At 46.2% G+C, this 25,541-nt stretch overlaps 1 protein-coding gene and 1 pseudogene across 1 annotated transcript; both read right to left on the bottom strand.

Annotated features, from left to right (window-relative positions):
* Positions 1 to 9,966: 9,966 nt before the first annotated feature.
* Positions 9,967 to 18,548, bottom strand: LOC113488109 (cytoglobin-1-like). The gene is made up of 5 exons (XM_026863124.1): positions 18,464 to 18,548; positions 14,121 to 14,155; positions 13,799 to 13,974; positions 11,720 to 11,951; positions 9,967 to 10,507 (listed from the first exon to the last, which is right to left on the bottom strand). Exons 1-5 carry the CDS (start codon positions 18,546 to 18,548, stop codon positions 10,382 to 10,384), a joined length of 654 nt encoding a protein of 217 aa, XP_026718925.1. The 3' UTR covers positions 9,967 to 10,381.
* On the bottom strand, positions 16,652 to 24,601 carry LOC113488099 (annotated as a pseudogene).
* Positions 24,602 to 25,541: the final 940 nt, after the last annotated feature.

Genomic DNA, 25,541 nt, shown 5'->3' with positions numbered 1-25,541 from the left:
GAAAATAAAACCACATTGTCCAATAACTTAACAAGGATATAATGGTGTCTCAAGGTGGTTGCTTAGCAGTTCAGTCATTTAAAAACTAACATTTAGGTATGAGCTCTAGGAGCAGTCCTTCTGATTACAATCCTGACCATTCTAAGATTCACAGAATCATCTAGGTTGGAAAGGACCCTGGAGATCATCTAGTCCAACCGTTCCCCTAGCACATACTTAAGCTCCAAATATACCCTACTCTTGAACACCTCCAGGGATGGGAACTCCACCACCTCCCTGGGCAGCCCATTCCAACACCCAACAACCTGTTCTGTAAAGAAATGCTTCCTAATATCTAGTCTGAACCTTCCCTGGTGCAACTTGAGTCCATTCCCTCTTGTCCTATTGCTTGTTACTTGGTTAAAGAGACTCATCCCCAGCTCTCTGCAACCTCCTTCAGGTAGCTGTAGAGGGCGATGAGGTCTCCCCTCAGCCTCCTCTTCTCCAGATTAAACAATCCCAGTTCCCTCAGCCACTCCTCATAGGACATGTGTTACAGACCCTTAACCAGCTTTGTTGCCCTTCTCTGGACACGCTCAAGTCATTCAATGTCCTTTTTGTAGTGAGGGGCCCAAAACTGAACACAGTCATCGAGGGGCGGCCTCACCAGTGCCGAGTACAGGGGTCAGATCCCTTCCCTGTCCCTGCTGGCCACGCTAAGCTAGGATGCCATTGGCCTTCTTGGCCACCTGGGCACACTGCTGGCTCCTGTTCAGCCGGCTGTCAATCAACACCCCCAGGTCCCTCTGACTGGCAGCTCTCCAGCCACTCCTCCCCAAGCCTGTAGCGCTGCTGGGGGTTGTTGTGGCCCAAGTGCAGCCCCCGGCATTTGGCCTTATTGAAACTTGGCCTCAGCCCATGGCTCCAGCCTGTCCAGGTCTCTCTGCAGAGCCTCCCTACCTCGAGCAGATCAACACTCCCAAAAAGCTTGGTGTCATCTGCAAACTTACTGAGGGTGCACTCAATCCCCTCGTTCAGATCATCAAGATCTTCAAGGGCAAAAATGTGTGGAATCGATGATCATGGCCCAGCCACAAACTTCTCTGCCTTTACATAGAATTACAGAATAGTTCAAGTTGTAAGGAACCCTAAAGATCATCTAGTTCCAACCCCCCTGCCATGGGCAGGGACACCTTCCACTAGACCAGGTTGCTCAAAGCCCTGTCCAACCTGGCCTTGAAGGTTTCCAAGGAGGGGGCATCCACCACTTCTCTGGGCAACCTGTTCCAGTGTCTCACCACCCTCATAGTAAAGAATTTCTTCCTTATATCTAATCTAAATCTACCCTCTTTGTTTAAAACCATTACTCCTTGTCCAGTTACTATATTCCATTATAGAGTCCCTCCCCATCTTTCCTGTAGGTCCCATTTAGGTACTGGAAGGCCACTATGAGGTGTCCCTGAAGCTTGCCCTCATAAGGGAGGTGTCTCCAGCCCCGTGATCATATTTGTAGCCTCCTCTGGACCCGCTTGAGCAGGTCCTTGTCCTCCTTATGATGGGGCCCCCAGAGCTGGACACAGGACTGCAGGTTGGGGTCTCATGAGAGCAGAGCAGAGGGGGAGAATCACCTCCTTCGACCTGCTGGCCACAATTCTCTTTTTGCAGCCCAGGATGCAGTTGGCGTTCTGGGCTGTGAGTGCACAGTGATGGCTTATAGCCAATTTTCCATCCATTACTACCCCTAAGTAATTCGCAGGGCTGCTCTCAGTCCACTCATAGCTCAGCCTGTATTTGTGCTTGGGATTGCCCTGACCCACATGCAGGACCCACCTCTCCAGCCTGTCCAGGTCCGTCTGCATGGCACATCCCTTCCCTCTGGTGTGTCGACCACACCACACAGCTTGGTGGTGTCAGCCAACTTTGAGGGTGCACTCAATGCCACTGTCCATGTCCCCATCAAAACAGAGAGGGATTGCTGTCAATTTTGTTGGATTGAAAATGCTTTGAGGCATGTAAATTACTCGGATACACCCTACTCCCATACAGGAGAATTTAGATTGGTTAATTCTGTTCCTTGAGATGGCACCACTGAGTTACTTGAGTAGTGTTTGTAATGGTTTATTGGCCTTTTCAGCAGGTTCTGCAGACTCTCCTCTGTGTCTCCCTAGGCCAAGTTCCTCTGTAGGCCTGCTAATCATGGGTGTGTAATATCACTACAAATTCTGCATTTATAGTGCACTATAAATTTCTCTGTTTTTCCTCTGTCTTTTCTGTAGCCTCTTTGGTGTGGTCAGAACACATGGGTGATAATTCTAACACAGTACATACATAATTCAGCAGTATTTTGACTGGCAGTGAAAGCTAGAACAGGACCTTGACATCTTGGGAAGGACTTGTGTCCAACATGGCACATACTCTCCACTTCGGATTCACATTGTTTTAAGCTCCTAGAGAAATGCTGTAATAATGATGGGTAACTGCTTAACACTTTTTTCATTTACCCATTTGAAATCTGAACATGAGTTTCTTACCTGGGAATGCTTTATGATTTCCTGCATGGCCCAGCTGTGTGATGGATGTTGCTACCAGTGTTTGTCCCCCTGGTATGAGCACACTGTAAGTGCTTGCTAACATCTATTGTCACACCTTTGTTAATGGAATTCTAGTGGTGTGACAAAATGTGAACAGTCATTTCTAGATACATCTTGCATAGCAGAATTGCCAGTTTGTGGATTTCTAACTGTCTTGGAATTCCTTTCCGGAATAAAAATATTCTAGAAACACTGAGGACCTGTTCCCCTCTGCATCCAGCAACTAGAAAATTTGCATTGTAAGGGAGGCAGTGAGATTTTCACACTGTGACAAAACACTGCTTAGACTTCTTAATAACAAATTCTGGATAACATGCCATTGATTTTACAAATGGCTTTTAAATTTAATTATGAAAGGGTGATTGATTTTGGGCCTTCACTTATTTATAGGTTTTGTGGAATGGTGAGCTTCATAGTATCCAAGTACCCCACCAGTGTTAAACAGCAAGAAGGTAAGTCTTAACTCTGGTTTCCTGATAAAATAATCTGAATTACATGTGGAAATACATGCCTCATATCCAAAATGAGGTCTGTAGTGCAGTTAGGAAGAGAACTGAATTAAGGCAATTGATGAAACACACTTCCAATGCAAGAGATCTGGAACATCTATCAGAAAGAGAGTCTGCCCTATTAGTTGTGCCTAGCAAGGATCTTTCATCAGCACCAAGCTACCTTAATTTCCAGGAGGGTGAAACTGAGATATTCATCACCTGTGTATTTCTCACTGGACAGCTGAAGCATGGTATCAACCGACATTAGTTTGCATGGTCAAAATGATTATGAAAGGGATCTGGAGGAAATAACTCTCTGTCCATCTCTGCTGCATCATATAAGGGAAAGAGCTTTGCCACCAGTCAAATATTTTAGGCTTCATTACTTGTGGTCTTTAATTTCCCAGTCTTCAGTGAGCAGTTCAGCAATTGTTAAATCTGACTTCTGGTCTAGAACCAGATCAGAAATACAATGGTGAGATCATTCAGAAGATCAAGCCACTCAACCCACTAACCCTAAGGGCGTGGATGTACTAGCTTCACATCACACTAAGTTTCATCTGTCCATGTTGTAGTTAGGACTTTAGCACTGAGCCTCTTTGCCCAGCTTTTCTCCCTGCAGTTGCTTGTTTAGCCATTGATTCTATTGAGAGAGATGGAGGCAGCCTGCTAGACCCACAGGAGATCCGTGGGGGATGCTGCTGTGTGGTAATCTGCATAGTGATCTGTACAGATGCTGCTTCTTCACTGAGAGATCTTGCAGGTATGCAGGTCAAGAGGGCCTGAGATCTGAGAGTTCTCAAGGCCATTCCTGTTCATCTTCCCTCTCCTGCAAGGAGGCTTAGTGCAGCCTGGGAAGGGAATGGAGCTCCTGACGGAACCTGAGGATGCTGTAGTGGAGCATCTCTTCTTTGAAGTTTTGCCTAATGCAGTTGTAGCTCCATAGCAATTTTTATCAGACTGCAGGTGTAAAAATTGAGCAAAAAAAGAGGAGATTTCGTTTATTTAAAGTGTTTGAAATGCAGTGAACCTGCAAGCATTATTCCTGAAAGCTCTCACTCTGGATTAGTCAGGGGAGCATAAAACAGAACATTAAGATGGCAAGCAGTTAGAGGATGACACATTACCAGAAATTAGGTCCTCTCCTGAACATACGTGAGTTGCTTTTCCCACTGGAGCAGGAGGAACCATACAGTAAAATAGTGACTCATGTTTCCAAGCAGAGAGGTGCTTGGCCTAGTCCGGTCATATCACGTTATCCACCATCAGACTCACCAGTGAAGCTGGCGGAGGATGCTGTTCCTGTGTACTCTTTTGCCTTCCATTGGGTAGCGAATCTGGGATTTATCCTCCTCTTGCTACAGTGAAAACCCTGATCCTGGAGCCCATTTGTTTGTCCAACCTATCTTGCACCAGCAAGTGCCTTTGAGGCACCTTCCATCCTGCCCCAGGGGTAGCAGGAGAAGATAGGTGAACCAACTCCCTAAACCAATGCAAATGGGATGATTGTGCAAATTTTAAATAGCCTTGGGACAGGAATTATCTACTGAGTTGAAGGGAGAATGGTAGCAACTTGTTTTAAGACACTGGGCCAATGCAAGATAGCTAAGGGCATGGGTGGGTACATCCAGATGAATGGTTTTAGCTATAGGAACAAGAATCTCCTGTGGTGCTGAAGATGATTCAGAGACAGTGTGCTGTCTCCTCCAGGACTATTAGGGATTCAAGCAGATTGCAGTTGCAGTCAACATTAAACAAACGATAAATGCAGAATGAGCTACACATCAGAGGTGATGGCAGTGTGCAGTGTGTTGTATAAGGGTCTGCAGCACCTGATAACCCCCCTGGTTTACTATTCTCTGTCTCATATTTCACATGCCACCTTCCTCGGTATAGCTGTCCTTTGTTCAGCAAACAGTAGAGGTTAGTTTCTCCTGATGCAGTGGCTTATAAAAAGTGTTAATGCAATCTTCACTCAGTCCTGTGTGGTTCTCGCTCTTTGGGTATTTTGCTTTGATTACTTTTTTTTCTACTTTCTTCTTAATAAACTCTAGCGCTGTTACTGCTGATGCAATTCTTTAATTATTTTCAGTAAGACCTGAGATGTTGTCTTTGGTAGACAGCCTGGGGAGGCTGGATGAAGGTCATCAGCACCATCACCAGCAGCATGTCCCTGATTTGTTCACTCCCATGTGGTTGTGCAGGGGGAGGTGGAGCACCCTATTGCTGCCTTCGAGAGAGACACCACAGCACTGCTTCCTCCTGGAGAGGTGCTTCCAGGAATGTCAGAAGCAGAAGCCTGGGCTCTCCAAGATGAGCATACAAAATGCTCTTGTGGTACAACAGGACTGTTATTTTTACTGCCCACTGAGTTAAGCAAACAATTCAGTCTATGATGCTGCTGGCTCGTACCAGGAAAAAAAGCACTCCTCTGTGTGTTTTAGTCTTATTTGCTACTGACCATGAGCAATCTGACCAGTTGTCCTGGTTTGAGTGAGTGGCAGGTGGTTTTTGGTAGCAGAGGAGGGGGTGACAGTGGTGGCTCCCTGTGAGAAGCTTTTTGAAGCTCCCCTGGCTCCAAGTTGGACCCGCCTTTGCGCCAAGGCTGGGTCAATTAGTTCTGCCAACATATTTAAGAAGGGGAACCTGGGAGAAGCTGTGGGAGTCATGAGGAGAAGTTGCACAGAGAACATTCCACCGAGGTGAATAGAAGAAAGGAGGAGAAGCTGGTGCAAAGACTCCCCTGTATCCCATGGTTAGATGTCAGGGCCACCCACCCCTGCTACCTGTCAGGGTCTACAGTGCAGCAGATACCAATTTTTGGTCTGTGGTGGGGGCCCACACTGACCCAGGTGACTGCACCCAAAGTTGGCCAGAACCCTGTGGGAAGAAGCCCCCACTGTTGTAGTTTGGTGTTGGGAGGATTGCAACGTGCAGGGTGATCCACATGCCCGTGGGAGTGACTCATGTTGGAGTCAGTTTGTGGAGGACTGACTCGTGTGAGAGGGGGACCACACTGGAACAGGGGAGGGATGCCGGCAATCCCCCCCACCCCGAGGTGGAAGAAGCAGCGGGACTGGCTGCACCCCCCCATTCTCTGCCCCCTGCGCTGCTGGGAGGCGAGGAGGTAGAGATAAGGTGAGGGTGGGGAAAAAGGGATGGATGGGGGAAGGTTTTCAAGATGTGGTAATGCTTCTCACCGTCCTACTCTGTCTGTTATCTGTTGTTGTTATTCTTTGTATTAAATTTTATGTTCTTTTTTTCTTCCCCTAATGAGTCTGTTTTTTTGCCTGTGACTTAAAGGATAATGCCATCCCTCTCTGTCCTTATCTCAGGTTTCTGGATCTTTTGCTTTCCTCCTTCTCAGCGCTGGGGGCGAAGAAGGGACTGAGAGGCCGTGTGGTGCTCAGTTGCCCTCTGAGCTTAAACCATGCCCTGAACTGGCTCAAACCTTCCTCACTGCATAAGCCAGAAGTGCTCTGGTATGGCATATAAGGTTAACTGAGCCTCAGTGATATCCTAATTACAAATATTCAGTATCTCATTATTAGCTTTAGCAAAGGTAAAGGAAAAAAGGCATCTTTCCCTAAACGAGGGTGTTGTAATGAAAGAAAAAAAAAAAAAAAAAAAAAAGATTTTTCAATGTTGAAAACTGAGAAGGTTAAAATAGGTCTGGGGGCTTTTTTGGTTTGGTTTGCAGTGCCAGTCACACCTGTGCTTTTATGAGATGCCTGAGTGCCACACCTCATGGACAAGCATTTGAATTCAGTGGCTGTTCTGTTCTTCCAGGGACCACTGGCTCCTAGTGCCAGTTCAGATGTTACTTGTCATATCTCAGTATGATCTTCTGTAGGCAGCAATCCATTCTCGTAACACATTGTGCCATTACAAGCCTTGTGGTACCTTCTGTTTAACCAGGAAGGTGAAGTGAAGGTCTAACAGGGCTCCCCTGCTCCTCTTCAGCTCTAACAGAAGCAACCACCCTGGCATCAAGCACAGTGTAGAAATGTTGCTGCTCCCAGCATGTTCATATGGGCCATACCCTCAACACCTTTTACCCATCACTAGGTGTTTTAAACAGCATCTAGAAGAAGCCCCTACTCTTTCAGTGTAAAGCAACACCTCTGAGGGATATATCCATACCTATGCCCAAAGCTCTACAGCAAAGGAGCGCAAGCAGCCCTTCACTTCAACCACCAATAATGCCACTGGCCTTCCAGCAGAAAGAGTGGGTGCAAGGGAGGGTCTTCCTCTGGGCCCTGCTAGAAGGGTTTCCTAGAAGCTTCTCCAAATCCTCTGCAAGGTCTCTAGTCCCCTCTCTGGCAGCCCCAGGATACCTGAGATGACCTCCCTGCCTTGCTCACCTCGCTGAGCCTCTCTACCGCCCGTGCTCCAGTCAGAGGCAGGAAGGCTTCTTGGCTCAGACTCTCTTGGCAGCTAGGTTAACTACTTCTGTAAAACATTCCCTGTCATTTCGAATTGCCTTGGTATATTCATAGCCCTTGTCTCAGAATGAGTTGGTGATGCTGTTAGCACAGCACTGGACTCTTGGATTTTATCCCAAAATTGATTTGTATTTGCAAAGGGATGTCTTGCAAATGCACCTTCCTCTGGGTAAGTTTCTGCTTTGTCACCACAGTGATTGAAGTTTTTCAAGTTAAATTTCTCTCATCTCTTTGCCTGTGATCCTTTATTTTCTATCCCTTGTTCTTTCCCAAAGCTGCCTCCATTGGAAGGTCAGAGTTCATTCAATGAGGTCGATGAACTGAATTTAAGTGCATATATGTTTTTACAGTGTTTAGGGAACATTTTGAATCAGCAAAGTGTTTGGTTTTCTCTACAATGTCAAGTTTTGCTTGTGGAGATGCTTTTTTTCTCCAGCAACGTGACTGGAAAAGCACTTTGTTTTTTCTAGATAAGGGGATAAACTTCTTCAATGAGCTCCCTCTCACTCCTCTTCCCCTTTCTCAGTATTTTCCATGTGTTTGCACTGTTCTTATTTAGGTCAGACACAAAGACGGCTCCAGGACACTTAGCTGATTTAACCTGTCACAGGCACTTGTCATACTACCCGTGCTATCACAAATTTGTTATCTCACTCAGATCTTCCTGATGTCCCACAGGCTGTGAGAAAAGCATGAAGCTTGGTGTGAGGGCTTTGGTCTCACTCCCTGGTGGTGTTCTACAGGAAGTCTTTTCCTGCTACCTTTAGGTATGATGTTTCCCTTAGGTTTCTCTTCACAAGATCAAAGTTATCTCTGAGAACGTATAGTATGTATAGCACCATGTATTTACTGGTTCAGTAAGTAGTGTGTTTGGTTTGCCTCCCAAGTACGTGAATGTTACTGTTTTGCAGAGGCACAGTGAGGTACAATGAAAGTCAGACAGGGTTGTGCAGTAAGGCTACTGGAAAACTGGGAACCCAGCTCAGGTATCCTCAATCTCAATATATCGTCTAATTTATGCTCTGTTGGGAAAGAATCCTGATGTCCTTTGAAATCTCAGAAAAATTAAAAAGGGCCATGTACTCCTAAACCACTCAGACAAATTTTTAAAATTTAATGAGTCCCTCCCTTTGTAAATGGATTTTAAAAATAACTCCCTCTTTACTTAAGCCTGAGTTGGATTTTTTTCACACACTTTGTTTTTGCTATGCCTCTCTCCATCACAGGAGCAGGGAACACAAGAGCCTTAAACCACTGGCCAGTGTTGTCAGGCTCTTGTCAGCCCAGGGTGTCTATGGCAACGATGTGCGCATCATTACAGCTAACCATCATCATGGCAGATAGTGTTCTTAACGTGCATCAAAGCAAGTAAATAAAAAAGGGAAATTATTTTAAGATTTTCAGACAAGTACAAACTACTTGTATGGCTCAAGGGGACTTGAGACTATAAATATTTTCTTACAAGTCTTGTTCTTTTCTTACAATATGCTTCCCCTTCTCCCCAAGCTGAATAAAATACCAAATCAAATAAAGCATCCTGCCTCATCCTCCCTCTCTGGCAAGCGTTCATCTTCTGGACTTTGGGATTTCAGCATCCTTTGCCAAACAAATGGGATGGGTAAGGAAAACTATGCATTGAATGAAGGAGAATTCTACATTTTTAGCTGTTTTCAAAATTGTTGTTTCATGGTCAAGTGAAAAGCTTCCCTTCCCACCACCTGAGGAGCCTGATTACTTCAAGTGTGATGGGTGCCTGGGTGGGAGCTTGAGCTGGTTTCTGTAAACCCCCTCCATACCACCTGTGCACTGTAACCAGCTACCACTGCTTGCATTGCAAGTGCCTTTTCCATGGCTACAAATGAAAGGACACATCTGCTTTCTCTGTGTTTATTGTGTTACAGTGAAGCAAAATGGCATGTGGTTATTCACAGTTATTACCTGATTATTTCACCATGTCTAAGGAACACAAGGAAAGCAATTAAATAGTTCAGGACTCAGTTACTGTTGAAGGGAGGCTCAGGCTGTACAACAGCACAGGATGAGGGCAGCGCTGTAGAAATCCCACGCTGAGCTGAGACCACCACGCTGCCCACTCAGTCAGGCAGCAACCTCACTCAGCTGGATTCATTCTGAGTAGCACAGGAGCTAACAAGCTCGGTACAATTGCCCTCTCCTGGGTAAGTGGCCAGAGCAATTTGCTGGGAGTAGCACCATAAAAATCCACACACTGGAGACGTTCGTCCCTGCCCAGAGGTACCCAGTGCTCACCACATTCAGTGTTGCAATCCCTTGTGCTTAAAGCTGCACCAAGAAACCTCTGCCAAGGTTGGGAAACTCTGCTGGCTCGTGTAGGATGGGACTTTTCCCGTGTCTTTCTCAAGTGTTAGTCTTTCCCATATGCCACCCCCCCCATTGTTTTAGTTCAAACATAAAACACCACACCTGTGCCTCTTAAATAGTGTCCCTGCTTGTCATTCATGAGGATGGAGAGGTGGTAGTTGAGATAAAGAGCTGCTGTGCCTCTCTGGGTTGGTGTTGCTGGAAGCAGCAAGTCTTTCTCTTAGGAATAGCAAGCTCAAAGTCATCATCTTAAAATCTAATCTTCAAGGATGGTGGCTAGAGGAACCCACCTTCAGCAATGAAGCTGCAAAACATATCAGGATTTGATGGTTTAGCTTTGATGTATCTGTGGGTTTTATTTAGCTGTAGAAACTCAGTTTGCTAAGAAAATTATTGGTATCTACATTATATAAGCCTTTTTTTGTTTGTTTGGGTTTTTTTAAACTTTTTCATTCTTTCAACTCTGGCTGGAGGCCCAAAAGCAGCAAATCAGTGCTGGCAAGACACTTGAACAGTTGGAGATTGCGCATCCTCATCAACCCACCTCTTTGTAGACATTGTTCAGGTGAGCGCAGATTTCACTGGCCACCTTATCAAAAGAAGCTTTGCAGTCTCTGCCAAATTTCTCCTTCATCAGTTTAAAGATAATGACACAGATAATCTAAACAAGGAGAAGGGAAGAAACAACGACTTTGAACTTTCTTCCACATTAGAGGCATAAGAACAAAATATACATTTCTAGTTGGGATTATTGGAGGGCAGGAAGGGGTACAAGAAAATTCAGCAGCATATAGCATGCAGAGCTTGTAATGGGTCATGGAAAATAAGGTGCATTATAGAATTCAACAAAAAATGAAGTCACCCGTGCTGGTTTTTTAACTATCCTGTATCTAGCTAATGTTGACTGCACCCATCACTTAAAGATGACTGTACAGGACCGGTTCACTTGGTTTGTCTACTGCAGTCCTTCTCCTGGCAGAAGACTGTCCCAAACATTTAGAGGCCCAAAGGAGCCCCATGTTGGACACCTATTAACTTTCATCCTAATCTTTTCCTGCTTGTTAGCTATCTATCTAACACTCTGTAGCAATGCAGGTCTGTTTGTCTTTACAGTCACTAGGTAGGCGGTATACTTTGAAATGTCAGCTCCTTTTCTGTGCAGCATTTATTCTTTTGTATTCATCTTTACCCTGAAAAAGTCTTTTGAGGATCTCCCCAGGTAAAAATCTTCACTTATTCTCCTACTTACTGAGAACTGAGCCCACTGCTTTGGAAACCACCTTTCCAGTGCCTGAGTGACGTTTGCCAGAAGGTGCCTCTTTGTAGATTTTGTGCTGTGTAAGGCAGACAAAACAGTTATAAATGTGCTTCACCAGTGACCTTAGGGGGAGTCATTTGATCCTGTGTTTATTATCTGTGTTTGTTTAGTGATGGCAATGCTGTTGCCATTGTTGCTCATAACAGCTGGCTTAGTTGTCCTAGAAAAGCTCAGTTCCTGTTACTAGAGAAAAATAGACATCAAGAATGAAGAAGATATGAAGTCCAGTGTTAAGCTGCTTTTCTGTGTCTTGTTATTAAATGACAAGCATGGGAATCCTGTCACATGAGAAAACTCACTACCACTCATGGGCAGCTCTGCAGCTCCCACCTGAGCTGACCTGCCTGCACCGCATCTGCCTTCTTCCCAACAGATGCCAAATCTCTTATTCCTACTATCTGCTACCATCAACTGTCTCACCTTCCACCACCTCCACTCTCTGAAGCATATATGTATTTATATATACAAAGCCTGTTTTCCTCAGTTCTGCCCCTTAAAGAGGAAGACATCCTCCAATCACAATTACACCCCCTGAGAAGAGGGCTGGTGGCTTACCCTAAAGTTTCTGGGGTCAGTCTTCAGATCAGTAGCATGTGTCTTTCCAACTGGGTTCACTGTCCCAAGAAAAGCGTTGGAGTTGTCCAGGTGTTGCCCCATGTTGTTGATGGCAGTGAAAACCATCTTGCTGTGGCCCGCAACCTGATCTGACTGTTTCTTCTCTTTGGTGGAGTCCATGTCTTTAAAGTGTGTGAAGTAGGTTTTTGTGTCTGGGTGGTCAGTAAATATCCTGTCGAGAAATAAGACACATCCTAATTTATGGACTGAGGCTTTGATGCAGATATGGCTTCACATTCCAGGCCTTGTCTTAGGCATTTATCGACCATTTTCCTTCTATTTATTAGAACAGACACCTCTTTCTCCTGCATTTCTTGGTTCTCCTTTGCCCTTCCCATCTGTGCACAGCCCCCGTGCCCACAACAGTCTGTCCCCTCCCTTGTCTCTCCCCAGAACATGTCCCTTTGCTCACTCCAACTTAAAACCTACCCATCCTGAATTTATTTCACTGCTTTTAATGTAAACATTTCCTCAGTGTTAGGTGGAAATAAAATCCACAGAGAAGTGGGAGTGCATTCACACAGGGTAAGTGTGACAGCACAATACTCCCAAAAATGTTCTGAACATCAGATATGCCCACTGTTCTCTCAGTGGGTGTTTTCATGGAGAAACTCTACTATTGGTTTTGTTAATTAACCCCTTCCTAGTCTCCATTCCAAAGCATCCTTACTGCCTGTGATGAGTTGTTGTTTGAGTACTGGGTACTGCTCATTTACTTTATTCAAAAGTAACACAATTCAATGCCTCTTGTAAAGGAATTGCATTTTATCAATTACAGTCGTCTTGGTCAAGCTCTTAAAAAACCCAGTTTATTCCACTGGGTGAACTAGTTATCCCCTGAAACAGCAATAGCAAATTCCAGATTGCATTTTGCAGAGTCACAGAACAGTTGGGCTTGAAGGGAGCTCTGGAGGTCATCTGGTCCAATCCACCTGGTCAAGCTGGTTGCCCAGGACCATGTCCAGGTGGCTTTTGGATAGCTCAATGGATGAAGACTCTACAACCTCTCTGGGCAACTTGTGTCAGTGCTCAGTCACCCTCACCTCAGTGAAAAAGTGATAAGATCCCCCTGAGCCTGCCCTTCTCCAGGCTGAACAGTTCCAGATCTCTCAGCCTCTCCTCACAGGAGAGATGCATAAGTCCCCTCACCATCTTCATGGCCCTTTGCTGGACTCTTTCCAGTATGTCAATGTCTCTCTTGTACTGGGGAGCCCGGAACTTCTTTAACTGCAGGGCTTGGGCTGTAGGGCACTAAGGCAAAACCTTGTAGAATAAATTAACCTGGCGAGCCAAGCCACTGTATGCTACTAGCATTTTGTAGCTGCATTTCTGACCCTGTGTAGGCAGCAGATGGAAAGAGCAGGGCCTAAGAGCTTTTGAGGCTGATCCAGGCACAATATGTGATATACAAAAAAGTCAGAGGAAGTGGTAAAGGTATGATAACCAGAAATAGTATTTGGACTGCTCAGTGCATATGGAGGTGATGCAAGTCTCAGCTGAGAGGGGGACATGTGAAAGGTGAATAGAAGAAACTTCTGTCTTACGGAAGAAGAGAGGAAAACAGTGAAAACTAAGAGAGGAAAGGTACAATACAATGAAACAAATGGGCTCTGGACTGGAAAGGCTGAAGGAGTATCAGAAGAGAAATAACGAGGACATACTGTTAAAAAAGAAATCATTAAGGGAGTTTAGAGGTAAAGGGGAAGAGAGAAACAAGGACCATATTTTGTTCCCATTTTCTTTCACATCACACTTTCTTTTCTTTACCTTAAACAGGTGAAGAAATTGTTCTTGTCTCTTCTTCCTTTCCCGCCCCCTTCCCCCTTTCCTTTTACTTTTCTTTGTGTGGATCTCTCCTCTTCCCTGTTTCTTTCCTGAGGTGGGATAAACCACAGCAAAACGTTCCCAGCAAGAGCTGCAAGAAAAACATCAAGACATGCTCCTAGGTGGTAACTCCATTATTCTTGACATTCCTCCTTCAACCCTCTGGGTTAGCAGCAGGATAGGCTTTTTCCTTAACTGACCAGCATAGTTGTCCCGTTGTCCTCAGCATCCATATCTAGCATCTTCTCCCAGACACCACAGGCACTTTGCACCTCTGCTTCAGTGAAGGACACGGTGGAGGAGACATTGGAAGCAGGAGGGAGGACAGGGAGGTCCTCGCAGGGTGGTTCTGCTCCAATTCTCAGAGCTCGCTAAATACTGCCCCTGGGATTTAAGTGATCTTGAATGGACTCTGTCTCCATTCCCCTCAGTCACATTTCTGCAGGCTTTAGGACTGCCTAATCACACAATCAGGAAAGAAACCAACCACATGAGGAGGGAGGACTAGTTCTCTCACCATAGCATCAGGTGCCAAAGCCAAGATCTTACTGTCTGAGAAGGGGAAAAAAGGAGTTTTCAGTAGGGGACAAAAAGATCAGCTCTCCTCCCCTCTCACCCTTGTTGAGACTAGTGCTTGGCTTTTCTTTCCCAAGGACCATCCTTGCCCAAGCACTAATTTTCCTGGTTTGCTCCCAAGAGGCACCATGGCACCCTGCAGTCCCCTCTTCCCAGCACTTTCTGGTCCTTCAGTCCAACATTTCCAATTTCCAGCTCCAGCAACTCTCTCCAGTCCTGCTTTCATGCCACGGTCGCTGCTTTCTCCATAGTCCTCTGGTTTAGCAGGGGCTCACCCCACAGCTGCTCCCAGACTTGGTACCAGGCAGGTGGGGAGTCATCACCAGCCCAAAATGACAGTGTTGTGGGGATGGTGACAGCAGCATTGGGCACAGCATCCATGACTGCAGTGCCCTGTAAAGTCACCTCATCTTATCTCAGGAGATAAACCATGCAGGACAGCCAGGCTGGGAGCACAGGCATTTCACTACCCTAATCCTCCTGGTTTGCAGCTCGAATCTCTGTCCTATACCTAAGCTCTGCCTGCCTGGGAGGGAAAAAGAGATAAGGGGCAGGAGAAGGGCCATTGTGTAGCTGCAGATGGCACCTATGGCCTGTTATCATCATGGTCACTTGGAACCAGAGGCAAAAAAATTCCTGGATTATCCATGCAGCACCTGGGCTTAACCTCTGGCAGGAATGTTCTGGTTAAATCCAGGGCACACACATGAAATAAGGGCTAAGAGCCTTGAGAAACTACTGCTGCTGCTGCTGGATGCCAAGTGCAGACAAAGCCTTGGATTGTGTCTGTTTAGAGGAGGGAAGGAAGAGGCATGAGTGGGAAATGTGTTGCATGGTGGGCAAAACCAACCCAATATCCCAAGTCAAAGTGATGTTTATAACCTCACAGAGACCAATCAATCTTGGTGGGGTTGTGTCCCACTGTTGCTGAGGGATACCTCAGATAACTTCACCAAAATTATTCCCTTCCTTCCCTCCCTCTCCCTTTTCATTGCAGAAAAGAGTGGTCTGATAGAAAGCTGCACAGCCTGATGCTTTCTCATCCCAAAATCCTCAGAAAAAATGTCCCAGATTTCAGAAGAGCCCAGGAGTGTGGAGCATGCTGTGATGGTGGGACTGCTGTCCCTCTGAAGGCAAACACAAACCAGGGAAGCACCAGCTGGCCAAGCCCAACTGCCAGCACTGGGATATGGAGGAAGTAGCAAGGATGGCACCACAGGAGTTGGCAGTTCCCAGGCCTTGGGAGTCAAAACCACCTGGGAGGAGCTTGGTAGGGAAAGCACCAAGTTTATGGCCAAGAGCAGAACGCACATCAGGTGCTTGTCATGGGTGGTCTGGGAGAGAGCAAACTCCTGAAGAAAGAGCAGCACCAACTTTAGCCAAAGGGAAAGGGGCTTGGGTAGGTCCAGAGCATGGAGGTAGAGCTGTTTTTACTTTGGGATGTGAATGTGTATGATTCTTCACAACTTCTCCCCCTCTCTGTAGGTGTCATGTTTTCCTTGCAGATCCTGGTGCACCCTGACTTGCTGTGCACAAGACTCAGCGGGAGAAGCTAGAGCATGGTGGTGAGCCCAGCTCTCTGGCCTGAGCTGAGGTAACAATGCAGATTCTCAAGGATGAGCCTTCTCTCTTAGCTTTCTTAGACTTCTCCTCTTCACCTCCCTTGTTCACCCTTTATTTCCCTTCCCTTTGGTTTGGTGGGTTGTTTTTTTTTTTTCAGTAGTTCACAAGCAAACCCCAGCTCCGCTAGGGGACTTCCCCTTTGCTCTCCCCAACTTGGTCTGGGACATTGCAGTACAAAGGTGCTCATTCACTCGATATATTGTCAGACATCCTGTTGTGGGCCAAAAAATACCTGGTTTGAGTTGGGAAATTTCAAACAAATTGATTTGTTGCCAAGTAACAAACCAAACAACACTTAGGCACCTGTCCTCCTGCCCCTGTCCTGGTCCCCCACCCCTGTGCCACAGGTTACACCCTGGCCCTTTGGTGAGACCATGGGTGGTGCAGGAGCTGGGGGTTGGTGTGTGTGTGGGGGGGGGTCCCTTTGCTCTTGCTGCTCCTTGTGTCCTAGTCAACTGCTCCAGCATGGGCTCTTCCACCAGTCACTGTCCCTTTGGTTGCTGTACCTGCCCTGCCCTTGGATCTCTTTTTTCAGCATTCACTGCCCTTTGTTAAACATGTTTCCACAGAGTCACCATAAACTCATCTGGTTGGTCCAGTTTTGGGGTGCAGTGGGTCAATTTTGTCTGTTGCTGAACCAGCTGTGAGCAGCACAGGGCAGTCCCTAACTTCCTCTTGCACAGACAAAACCAAACAACAACGCCCTCAAGCATGTCACCATGCTCCCCGTGACATGCTTATCTATTCCATCCTTTCACCTTCCAGTGTTACTTTTACTATTTTGGAAAATCATCTTCTATTTTCCCCTGACATGACTTGCCAAGTCCTTGTAAGATGAACACAGTAATATCTCATACAGTTTTGACATCTCCAACAGGGTTATATGCATCTGTACTACACCTCAGGGCTCTCTAGAGATTGAAAGAAAAAAGCTCCAGAAGCCTCTTTTTTTGGCCTTGAAATGGAATAGCTGTGAAAAATATGCTGTTGAATCATAAAGTTGTCATGTTGTTGTTGACACTCAGCCCTCCCCACCCCAGGGGAAGAGGATGCATGCTGGGTTTCTTTTTCCTCTCCTATGGTTTGCTTTGTTTAATATCCCAAAGGAAGCCAATGCTCTCAAGTGTAATTTCTGCTGGATGGGGAGAAATATTTTCTAACGGGGGTGCTGGGCAGGACTGCAGGGACAGCCTTGGCCACAGAGAGGATGCAGGGGTAGGGTCAGGCCAGAGGAGCAGAGGGCACAGGGAAATATCAAGCAGGGAGCACAGCCACGGTATTCCGGGCTGTGTGAGGCAGCTAAGCTTTTCCTTGCTCTGTTCCCAGCCAGGGAAGCAGAGAAACAGCAGCGGTTCTGCAGAGTGGGGTTTGTTTCCTTTTGGTTTCCGATAAATCATGTGCTTTAGGCAGAAGGCAGCCAGCAAGCTCCAGCGACAGAAACGGACAACATCTTCTACCAGCCCAGCCATTTAGGTTCCAGCAGCGATGACAGCCTGCAGAGCTCATTGAAGCCCCGGTCACAGGCACTGCAAAGCTGCCCGTATTTTCTTCTCCCTGCAAGTTCTTGATTTGTTATTTACATTTCATGTTTAATATAAATAAACCACCCTATTTATTATGCACCAGGGGATAATTCCCAGCTCAGCAGACACACCTGTTGTAGAGGATGGCTGAAAGGGGCTCAGCAGCTGTAATTCTTTTTTTCCCAACAACCCCCACACTGTCAGACTGAGGTTAGAGCCCCCCCCCCCGCCCCAGCAGGTATTGCTAGGTTTCTCGGATGCTTAGTTTGACATGCTGACACTCAGTCCTGCTCTTAGAGAGGTGACAAACACCTGCGTCTGCTCCATGCTCAGTATCTGAGCTTATCAACATTACCAGCTCATCAAACAAAATTAGGAGCTGCAATCACAACTGTTGGTATCAATGTCTGAATGCCAAAGCCCAAATAGCACATGGGTTCAAAAGACCCAGGGGAGATGCATGCAGCTTTCCCAGCTTGCCACAGGACTGCACTTCACTCTCCCGTTCAGGATCACATCCTTTTCTTGGACAAATTTGGACTCATGCAGGACACACTGCGCTGAACCTGTGCAAAGGTGCTGTAAGCATGGAAAACATCAAGCCTGGGTCAGAGATGTAGAGTACACAGAGCTGGTTTAATGGAAACAACCCTCCCAAAGATTTTGGATACAAGCCCCCAAACTGTGAGTCACTGTTTCACATAGCACCTTTAACTGAGACAAGAGTGCTTTAATTGCACACAATCTATGTAAATTATGTTCTGAAGAGATTCAAAATCCATTGAATGTCACCCCTGGCAGAGTTAAACCTGGACTCCAGATAAAGAGACCTGATATCAGAGGAAGAGAGGATATAACTGAAAGAAGACATCAGGCTAAAAGAAATAGTTATGGGCTGGTATAGGTGAAAGTTAGACACCAGTCCAGAAGCTTTGTATCAAACACAGGTAGAGTACAGATGATTATACTGGTGGTATGGACTACTGTGTTCAGAGATGCAAAGGGGCTAAGCTAGAAGGGCAAGAGATAAAGAGGTAAACCTGCTGTCAGATAGAACAGAAGAAAGAGAGATTTGGGCTGAAAGTGTGGTTGGTGATGAATGGAAGGAACCAGAGAAGCAGACTAGCAAACTGCTTACCTGTGCAAGCAGAAGGCTGGATGATGGACTTTATAGACCATTTGCCTTCTCTATTGTAGTAGTTACTGCCCCCCACTAAAGCCATGCTCTCCCTTGTGTTATTGTCCCTGCTTCTCAATGTACTGAGCATTTACCCAGTTAAAAAATCTATTATAACTGCCCGATTTTGTTTGGAAGTAATCTCAGTAATGGCTTTAAATTCAGTTAGCCCAAATTTAATATCCAGCTTCAGCTGGCGTTTCTTCCCCAGCTTTGTGTCTGGCATCGGTGCTGTATAGGAGCCAAGCCATTCCATTCCCTCCTCATCTATGTACCAGCATCCTGCTCTTCTGTACAATGGAAATAAAAGCATGCAGTTTGTTTGATCTGGTTCTGTTGGATGGAAATTATAGTGGGCAACTTCATTTATATTCACTCACTCCTCAATTCCCCCCAGTTTTTGGAAGAGATCTGTGCAATAAATATAGCCATCAGCTTTTGAGACCCTTAGTTTACAGAAGTCATGGATAGCAGCATCAAATTTATGACTTACTGCCATGCCATATGTCCAAGCACTGACTATCGATGCAACAATGTATGAATTGACCCCAAATAAAACAGCCCCTTTTTGCAATGGCTACTTATGCTTCCATTGGACAGAGGCTAAGATACTGATCGATCTCTCAAGATGATGCTAGATGCAAAGCCTCCCACAAGCAAAATGTACTGGACCATTGGCCATCTCAGGCTTGTCAAGAATTTCCCTCAACATATGAATTATATTTTTAACACTGTAGTCAAAAAAGTTCATCATTTTCTCATATGTAACCATGATCACCTCATCGCACCACACAGCTCCTTTTGCTTTTTTGAAGAAGTTGGACATGTCCGTGTTCTTCTTGCACTCTGCCACTCTGGTCAAGTTGTTATAACAATATATGTAAGACCCACTTCCCTGCTAGCAAAGCATTCCTGTAGGCTGAAGTTGTACATCATATGTTGTAATTTGGTAGGGTGGATCTTTACATATTCATCCCATACACCATCATTGAATATTTCCTCAAGGAAACCAGTTAAGTTTTCATCCACTCTGTTGTCTCCCTATCCACCTCCAGCTTCCTTGTGTAATTCCTTCAGGTAATGGTTCTCTTGGATCTCATTTACTGTGATGTCTACGTACACACGCACAAACACAAATTAAGTTAGCTGTTTTCTTTAAAGTACATGAGGTCCTCACTTTGCACTGAATATAATCTTACCTTCTGAACTCCTGATTCACAAGTGAGCTCTTCTCCAGCTTTCCTTTCTTATGCTCACTCCTCTGCTATTGCCTGCACACTTCTAGATTTCCTAAACCTTACTCCTTACTCACTTCTGTTTACAAGACTGGTATCTCAAGGTTCCTACAGTAATTGCTGATGAAAGCTGGATGCTCTGACTTGCTCCCTACACAATTCAATCTCCTTTCTGATTGCAAAAGGAGACTGGCCTCCTCACATAGATAGTTGACTCCTGCCATTTGATGTACAAGCTCTGAGTTAAGATGAGCAGCAGTGGTGTGACTCTGAGAAACTTGTGCTCCTCTTGATGTCTTTTTGCCATTTGTTTACAATCACCAGACTGCTCTTGTCAGGAAATTCATGTTGCAGCAAAAAAACTCACAACAGGACCTAGAGAAATTATTAGGAAGTGCTCCATCAAGTATTCTTAATGATTTAATCTACAGGGCCTGCCAGCTAATCTCTTTGTCCAGTTCACTGGACACTACACTTGCTGTACAGAGGAGGCTGTGAGCTCAGGCTGTACAACAGTACATGGGTGTGCATCGGTGGCTGATGCTGCGACACGGTGCAGACTGATCTGGTGCAATAGCAGGAGCTCTCACTATGACCGTCTGGCCTGAAATGTATGATGGCATGAGACACTCAGTGACTTCCATTTGCCATGGATCAGGCCTTTGACAGTCCTGTTCTTTCCTCCCATTTTTCTGCCTGCCCATGAGATCTCATTAAGTGAGAAATAAAAACAAAAATAAAATCCCCGTGACAAGCACAGCAGTGGAGTACAAGCTCTGGGACTGCACTGCAGACCTTTGGGGACACTGCAAAACAGCCATGCTCCATGCCCAGCAAAGATGATACCTGTTAAACAGGGAAAAAAATTACTTCTTCAGTCAACAACAATATACTGGATCCCAGGGAGTCTTGAAGCTTCTTCCTGTCACTGCTGTCTGCCATAAACCCTTCCTGCAGAAGCTCTTTACACCAGAGCAATGCAGCCTCTGGCTCCAAGGCAATGATCAGCTTCTCAGAAATCATATCAGAGATGAGTCCTGCCTAAAATCACAAGAAAGACGTGTCAATTCAAGCAAAGTTGGCAAGATCACCACTGCATGAACACTACCTGTTGGGGAGGCAGCTCTCACCCCAGGACCCACATTGGGGTGGTGGTTCTTGAACCACTGATCCCTGTGGGTCTCATTTCTATGTGGTGGTGGGGTGAAAGGGCAGAGAGGTTGTTACTGCCAGTTTGGGAAGTCCCCTCGCCCACCACCCCCAAACATGGGAGATTTCTCTCCCTGACAGACTGAAATTTGAAATACAAGTCGTTCAAATGTTGAGGAGTTCCTCTGCTTCAATGGGTAAATAATCTCTGAAGATAATTTGAGGAAGTGGGATAACCCTTACTTTCATGTCTTTTGCTGCATGAACCTCCTGGCAGCAGCACTCCATATGGCCAGGATGGTAATGACCTGGGTGATCTCCTCCTGGTTGCAGATGCTTTGGAAAGAGGTCTTTTGGATGGTGTTCAGGGCATGTTCCTTCAGGTAGCACTGGCTTTTGGAAAAGACCATCAGGGTAGGAAGCATCTTTCCGTTGCTGGCTTCCAGCTCCATGCCAGAAGTGACTTTCTACAAAAAAAAATCTCAGGGTCACACATGGCAGTCTCAGCAAGAGACCTGTCCCCTTCACACTGACTACTGTACAACACATGGCACAGAAGGAGGTCCTGTCTCCAAACCTGAGCAATTTCCCAGCCATGGCTTCAGTATTGTGGCAAACTGCAGCCTAATTGACACAGGTCAGCTACCAACCTGCGACATCTGTGATTCAATAGGCAAAATACCAATGTGGTTGATAAATTAGCTGTTTCTTCTGGGCCAAATTTTGTAAAGACCCTGTAGATCCTCCTGAACAGCCAGTGGGGACAATTGTACTTTTCATGTGACACCACCATATGTTTCCCAGGTGTATGTATAGAAACTTCAGACCTTTCTGCTTGCACCCATACTCTGTATGGCATTAACAAAATTTATGCTGGACAAACATGCAGACAAACAACCCTCTAGTCTGACAGAGTTTCTCTACAATGTGTCCTATTGGTTTATGTATCTCCCTGAGTGTATTTGAAGCAGGTGGATGCTCTGATGCTTTTGTAGTCTCTCCCAGGAGACCAAAACTCCCTCCATCAGTCCCTGATTGCCTGATCAGGCTAGCTGAGTTTCAAGAGCCAGCCTTCACCTCAGGTGCTTCTGTTTGTTTTGCTTCAGCAGCCACCTAAATGGCCCTAAATCACAAGGATTATCAACTGGATAATCAGCTCCATTAATTTGGGATCCTTTACAGCCAATGGAGAAAAACAGGCAGGTCCTGGTCCTGCTCAGGTTAAATAGCATACAACTAGGAAAGGTGAGGTGAATCCTGTTCTGCAGGTGCAGCCGCTTAAGAAAAAGGGAATCTCTGTTCATTTTTACTTATAGTCTCATTTCCTGTCACTGTTCCTGGCTCACTTGGGACAGGTTGATATAAGGAAGCTGTTATGATATGTTCTCTATGGACACTTTCTATGGACATTCAGAAATAACTACTTATGTGTCTAGGAACTGGTGTTCCCCTTTCTTATCTCTGAGCCCTTCTAACAGTTGCCCAGAGAGGCTGTGGAATCTCCGTCCTTGGAGATATTCAAAATCTGGCTAGACAATAGTCTTGGGCAACCAGGTCTAGGTGGTCTTACCTGACCTTCAGAAATCCCTTCCAACATCAGTCATTCTGTGATTCTGTAATGAAATTTCCCTTAAACATTCTTGGGTGCAGAGAAATGGGGTTGAACTAAAGCGTTTCTTTCAGCCCCCTGAAAGTGAGCAAGAATCCACCACTCCACAGGTGACACTGTGACAGACCACATCATCCCCAGCTTTCCCAGGGAGAGAAGACTTCACAGAGGCCTCCCACCTACTGCCTCCCCCCACATCCAGTTCAGCGCTCATTTCTTAGCACTGAGGGATGTCAAAGAGCAGACACGAGACCTTATCTGGGGCTGGCCCTGTAGTCTGGGTTATTCCATCTTTGGGAGGCCCTGTGGGACCCCAGACACAGACAGGGAAGCCCTAAGGTAACCTAATGTTTGGCTGAACAAGTAAAGCTAGAAAAGCTGTGAAAAATTCTGAACTAGCACAGAGCCTTCAGAGAGAAATGATAGCCACTCTATGATTGAAGGACAGCTAACCACTCAAACTGGTTTCAGAATGTCATTTCAGGGGAGGGAGAGAGAAGCTAGGGGGAGGTACATAACATGGGAAGAGCCCTTATGCTGATCCTGAGGTTGTCCACCTCATTCAAATTACAGGAAACTTCACTTGTCCCCTGTTGAGGACTGAGGCAGGGAGCCCCAGAGGGAGGTTAATTTTTCTGCCAAGCTCTGGAGCAGGGCAACTTTTTGTTAAGAACAAGTATTTGGCATCACCAAGGTGTGTTAGTCAGGTTTTATTGTCTTTAGACAATGAACAGCATCATGAAGGAAGGGCCCATGAAGTCTTTGGCTAATTAAGAAAATAAATAATTTCTTCTTGAGTTCATCAAAATACCCCTTGATTTCCCTTCATTCATAATCATCATTCAGATTTACTCAGCCTTCTTCACTAATTCCTCTAACCCCCACACCTCAAATAAATGAACAGCTCTCACTCCCATTAGCAGTAACCATTACACCTACTGTGTTGTACAGCTTCAGCGTGAAGTTCTGGAAGAAGTACCAGTTGACAGCTTTGATGGAGGACAGGCTGTTGTACGTCATCACAACATTGTAGCCAAACCTCCTGAACTTCACTTCTGGTTGAACAAGATGCACATGGGCATCTTCAGGGTCTTGAGGCCGTGCTCTGTCCTCCAGTACACCTGGCAGATTTGGTCCATACCTGAAGCAAAGTTTGCTGGGTTTGTATAGAGGGCAGGGAGCTATGCACTATTTTGTAACATATAAGCCGGACGGGAGCTGCAAACGATGCGTATGCTTGTGGTGGAGCGATCCCCCATGCGCCCAGTGCTGAATAAACATACCCACTTTATAACTCCGAAAGTTATAGAGTGATTTCTCCGCAAAACAATGCCTCTGTGATAAGATAGTTAAGAAGGGGAACCTGGGAGGAAGAGGAGTTGTGAGGGAAATACCTCTGCAAATGCTGAAGTCAGTTGAAGAAAGAGGAGGGGGGAGGTAGGTGCACTGGAGAAGAGACAATGGTGAGAGGGCAGGCTGTGCCCCTGCAGCCCATGGAGGTCATGGAGATCAGATATCCACCTGCAGCCTATGGAGGACCCCGCGCTGGAGCAGGTGGCTGTGCCCAAAGAAGGCCAGGACTCTGAGGAAAGTCTGCCCTGGGGCAATTTGTTGCTGGGAGGACTGTGACCTGCAAGAGGGGCCCACACTGGAGCAGTTCATGAAGACCTGCAGACTGTGGGAAGGACTCATGTTGGAGAAGGTTCATGGAGGACTGTCTCCTGTGAGGGGGATCCCACGCTGGAGCAGGAGAGGGGTGTGAGGAGTCCTCCCTCTGAGGAGGAAGGAGCGGCAGATAAAACAGGTGATGAATTAACTGGAACCCCATCCTCTGCTCCCCTGTGCTGCTGTGGGGGAGGAGGTAGAGAAATTAGAAGCAAAGCTTGTTGTGGTAAGGCATTAGCTGTTTTTTTCCATCTGCTAAGCCACAGGAGTGCGGCGCTCAGATCACAGCTAACCCTTGCAGGAGGTTAACCTTCGCGGGAAAAGAAAGCACAAACACCAATATAGTGGATGCTATCTGTTCGATTTATTAACTGTGCAGTTGCTTTATATACCCCTTTCTGTACCTCGCGAGATCTTTAGCTCCCTGTTTTTCCCGTACATCGCGAGATCTTACGAGCGCCTCCCCCTACACAAGCTGAGCCCAGGAAGAATGCTTTTCACTGTCCCATTCTGTCTGTTGTTGTTGTCCTTAGCGTTTTGAATTAAAGTGACATCCTTTTTCTCTCACTAACGACTCTGTCTTTTGCCTGGTGGCCCCTAATGGTGAGACACCCTCCCTGACCTTATCTCAATTCCTGAGCCTTTTCTCCTTCCCATTCTTGAGGGGGAAGGGGTGCATAAATGGCATCTTGGTGCTCGCCCTCTGGGCTCAAACCACTACAGGAAGCTACACAGAATTAAAATGATGCGACTGGGATGAAAGTGAAACTGCTGTGGCTGATATTGCAGGGTGAAGCCACACCCTCCCCCTCTCCTCCCCCCAGCATTATTGTCTGGAGAGAGGTGTGGTACTTGATACAGCCCAAAGAAAGAGTGCCTTTTGCTGTAAAAAGGAAGGGCTTGTTTCTGTTATAGCAGAAAAGTCCCTTCGTGAAAGCAAGAAAGTGCCTGACACTCGCAGTAGCTTCCTGCACTCCTGACAGCACTCCCCTGTGCTGCCACTCATTTTGGCAAACATTTTCTGATGCTGTAAAGGCATGGCCACACCCAAGTTTTCCTACAACAGAATGTGGATGTTTGAAGAACTGTGTGAGGGCGCTGATCCTAGAGCAATGACTGCAAAAGGTGGCAGGCATGTTGCACAGGGGGTGTCTCTGGCTAACCTTGCCAAGTTTAACCTTAGTAGGTCTGCATATTTCTCCAAAGTGCCTTGGGGGACTGCAGCGAAGGACTGCAGACAAGACTGTTTCTCGTGAGAGGGATCCCACGCTGGAGCAGGGGAAGAATGTGAGGAGTCCTCCCCCTGAGGAGGAAGGAGAGGAGGGACTGACTGCATCCCACATCCCCTGCTCCCTGCACTGGTGGGAGGGAGGACATAGAG

The sequence above is a fragment of the Athene cunicularia genome, assembly GCF_003259725.1.
Source record: "Athene cunicularia isolate RWA chromosome 1 unlocalized genomic scaffold, athCun1 chr1_part2, whole genome shotgun sequence".
NCBI classification, from domain to species: Eukaryota; Metazoa; Chordata; class Aves; order Strigiformes; family Strigidae; genus Athene; species Athene cunicularia.
The sequence above is the reverse complement of the archived record's forward strand: the minus strand, read 5'-3'. Positions and strand labels throughout refer to the sequence as shown.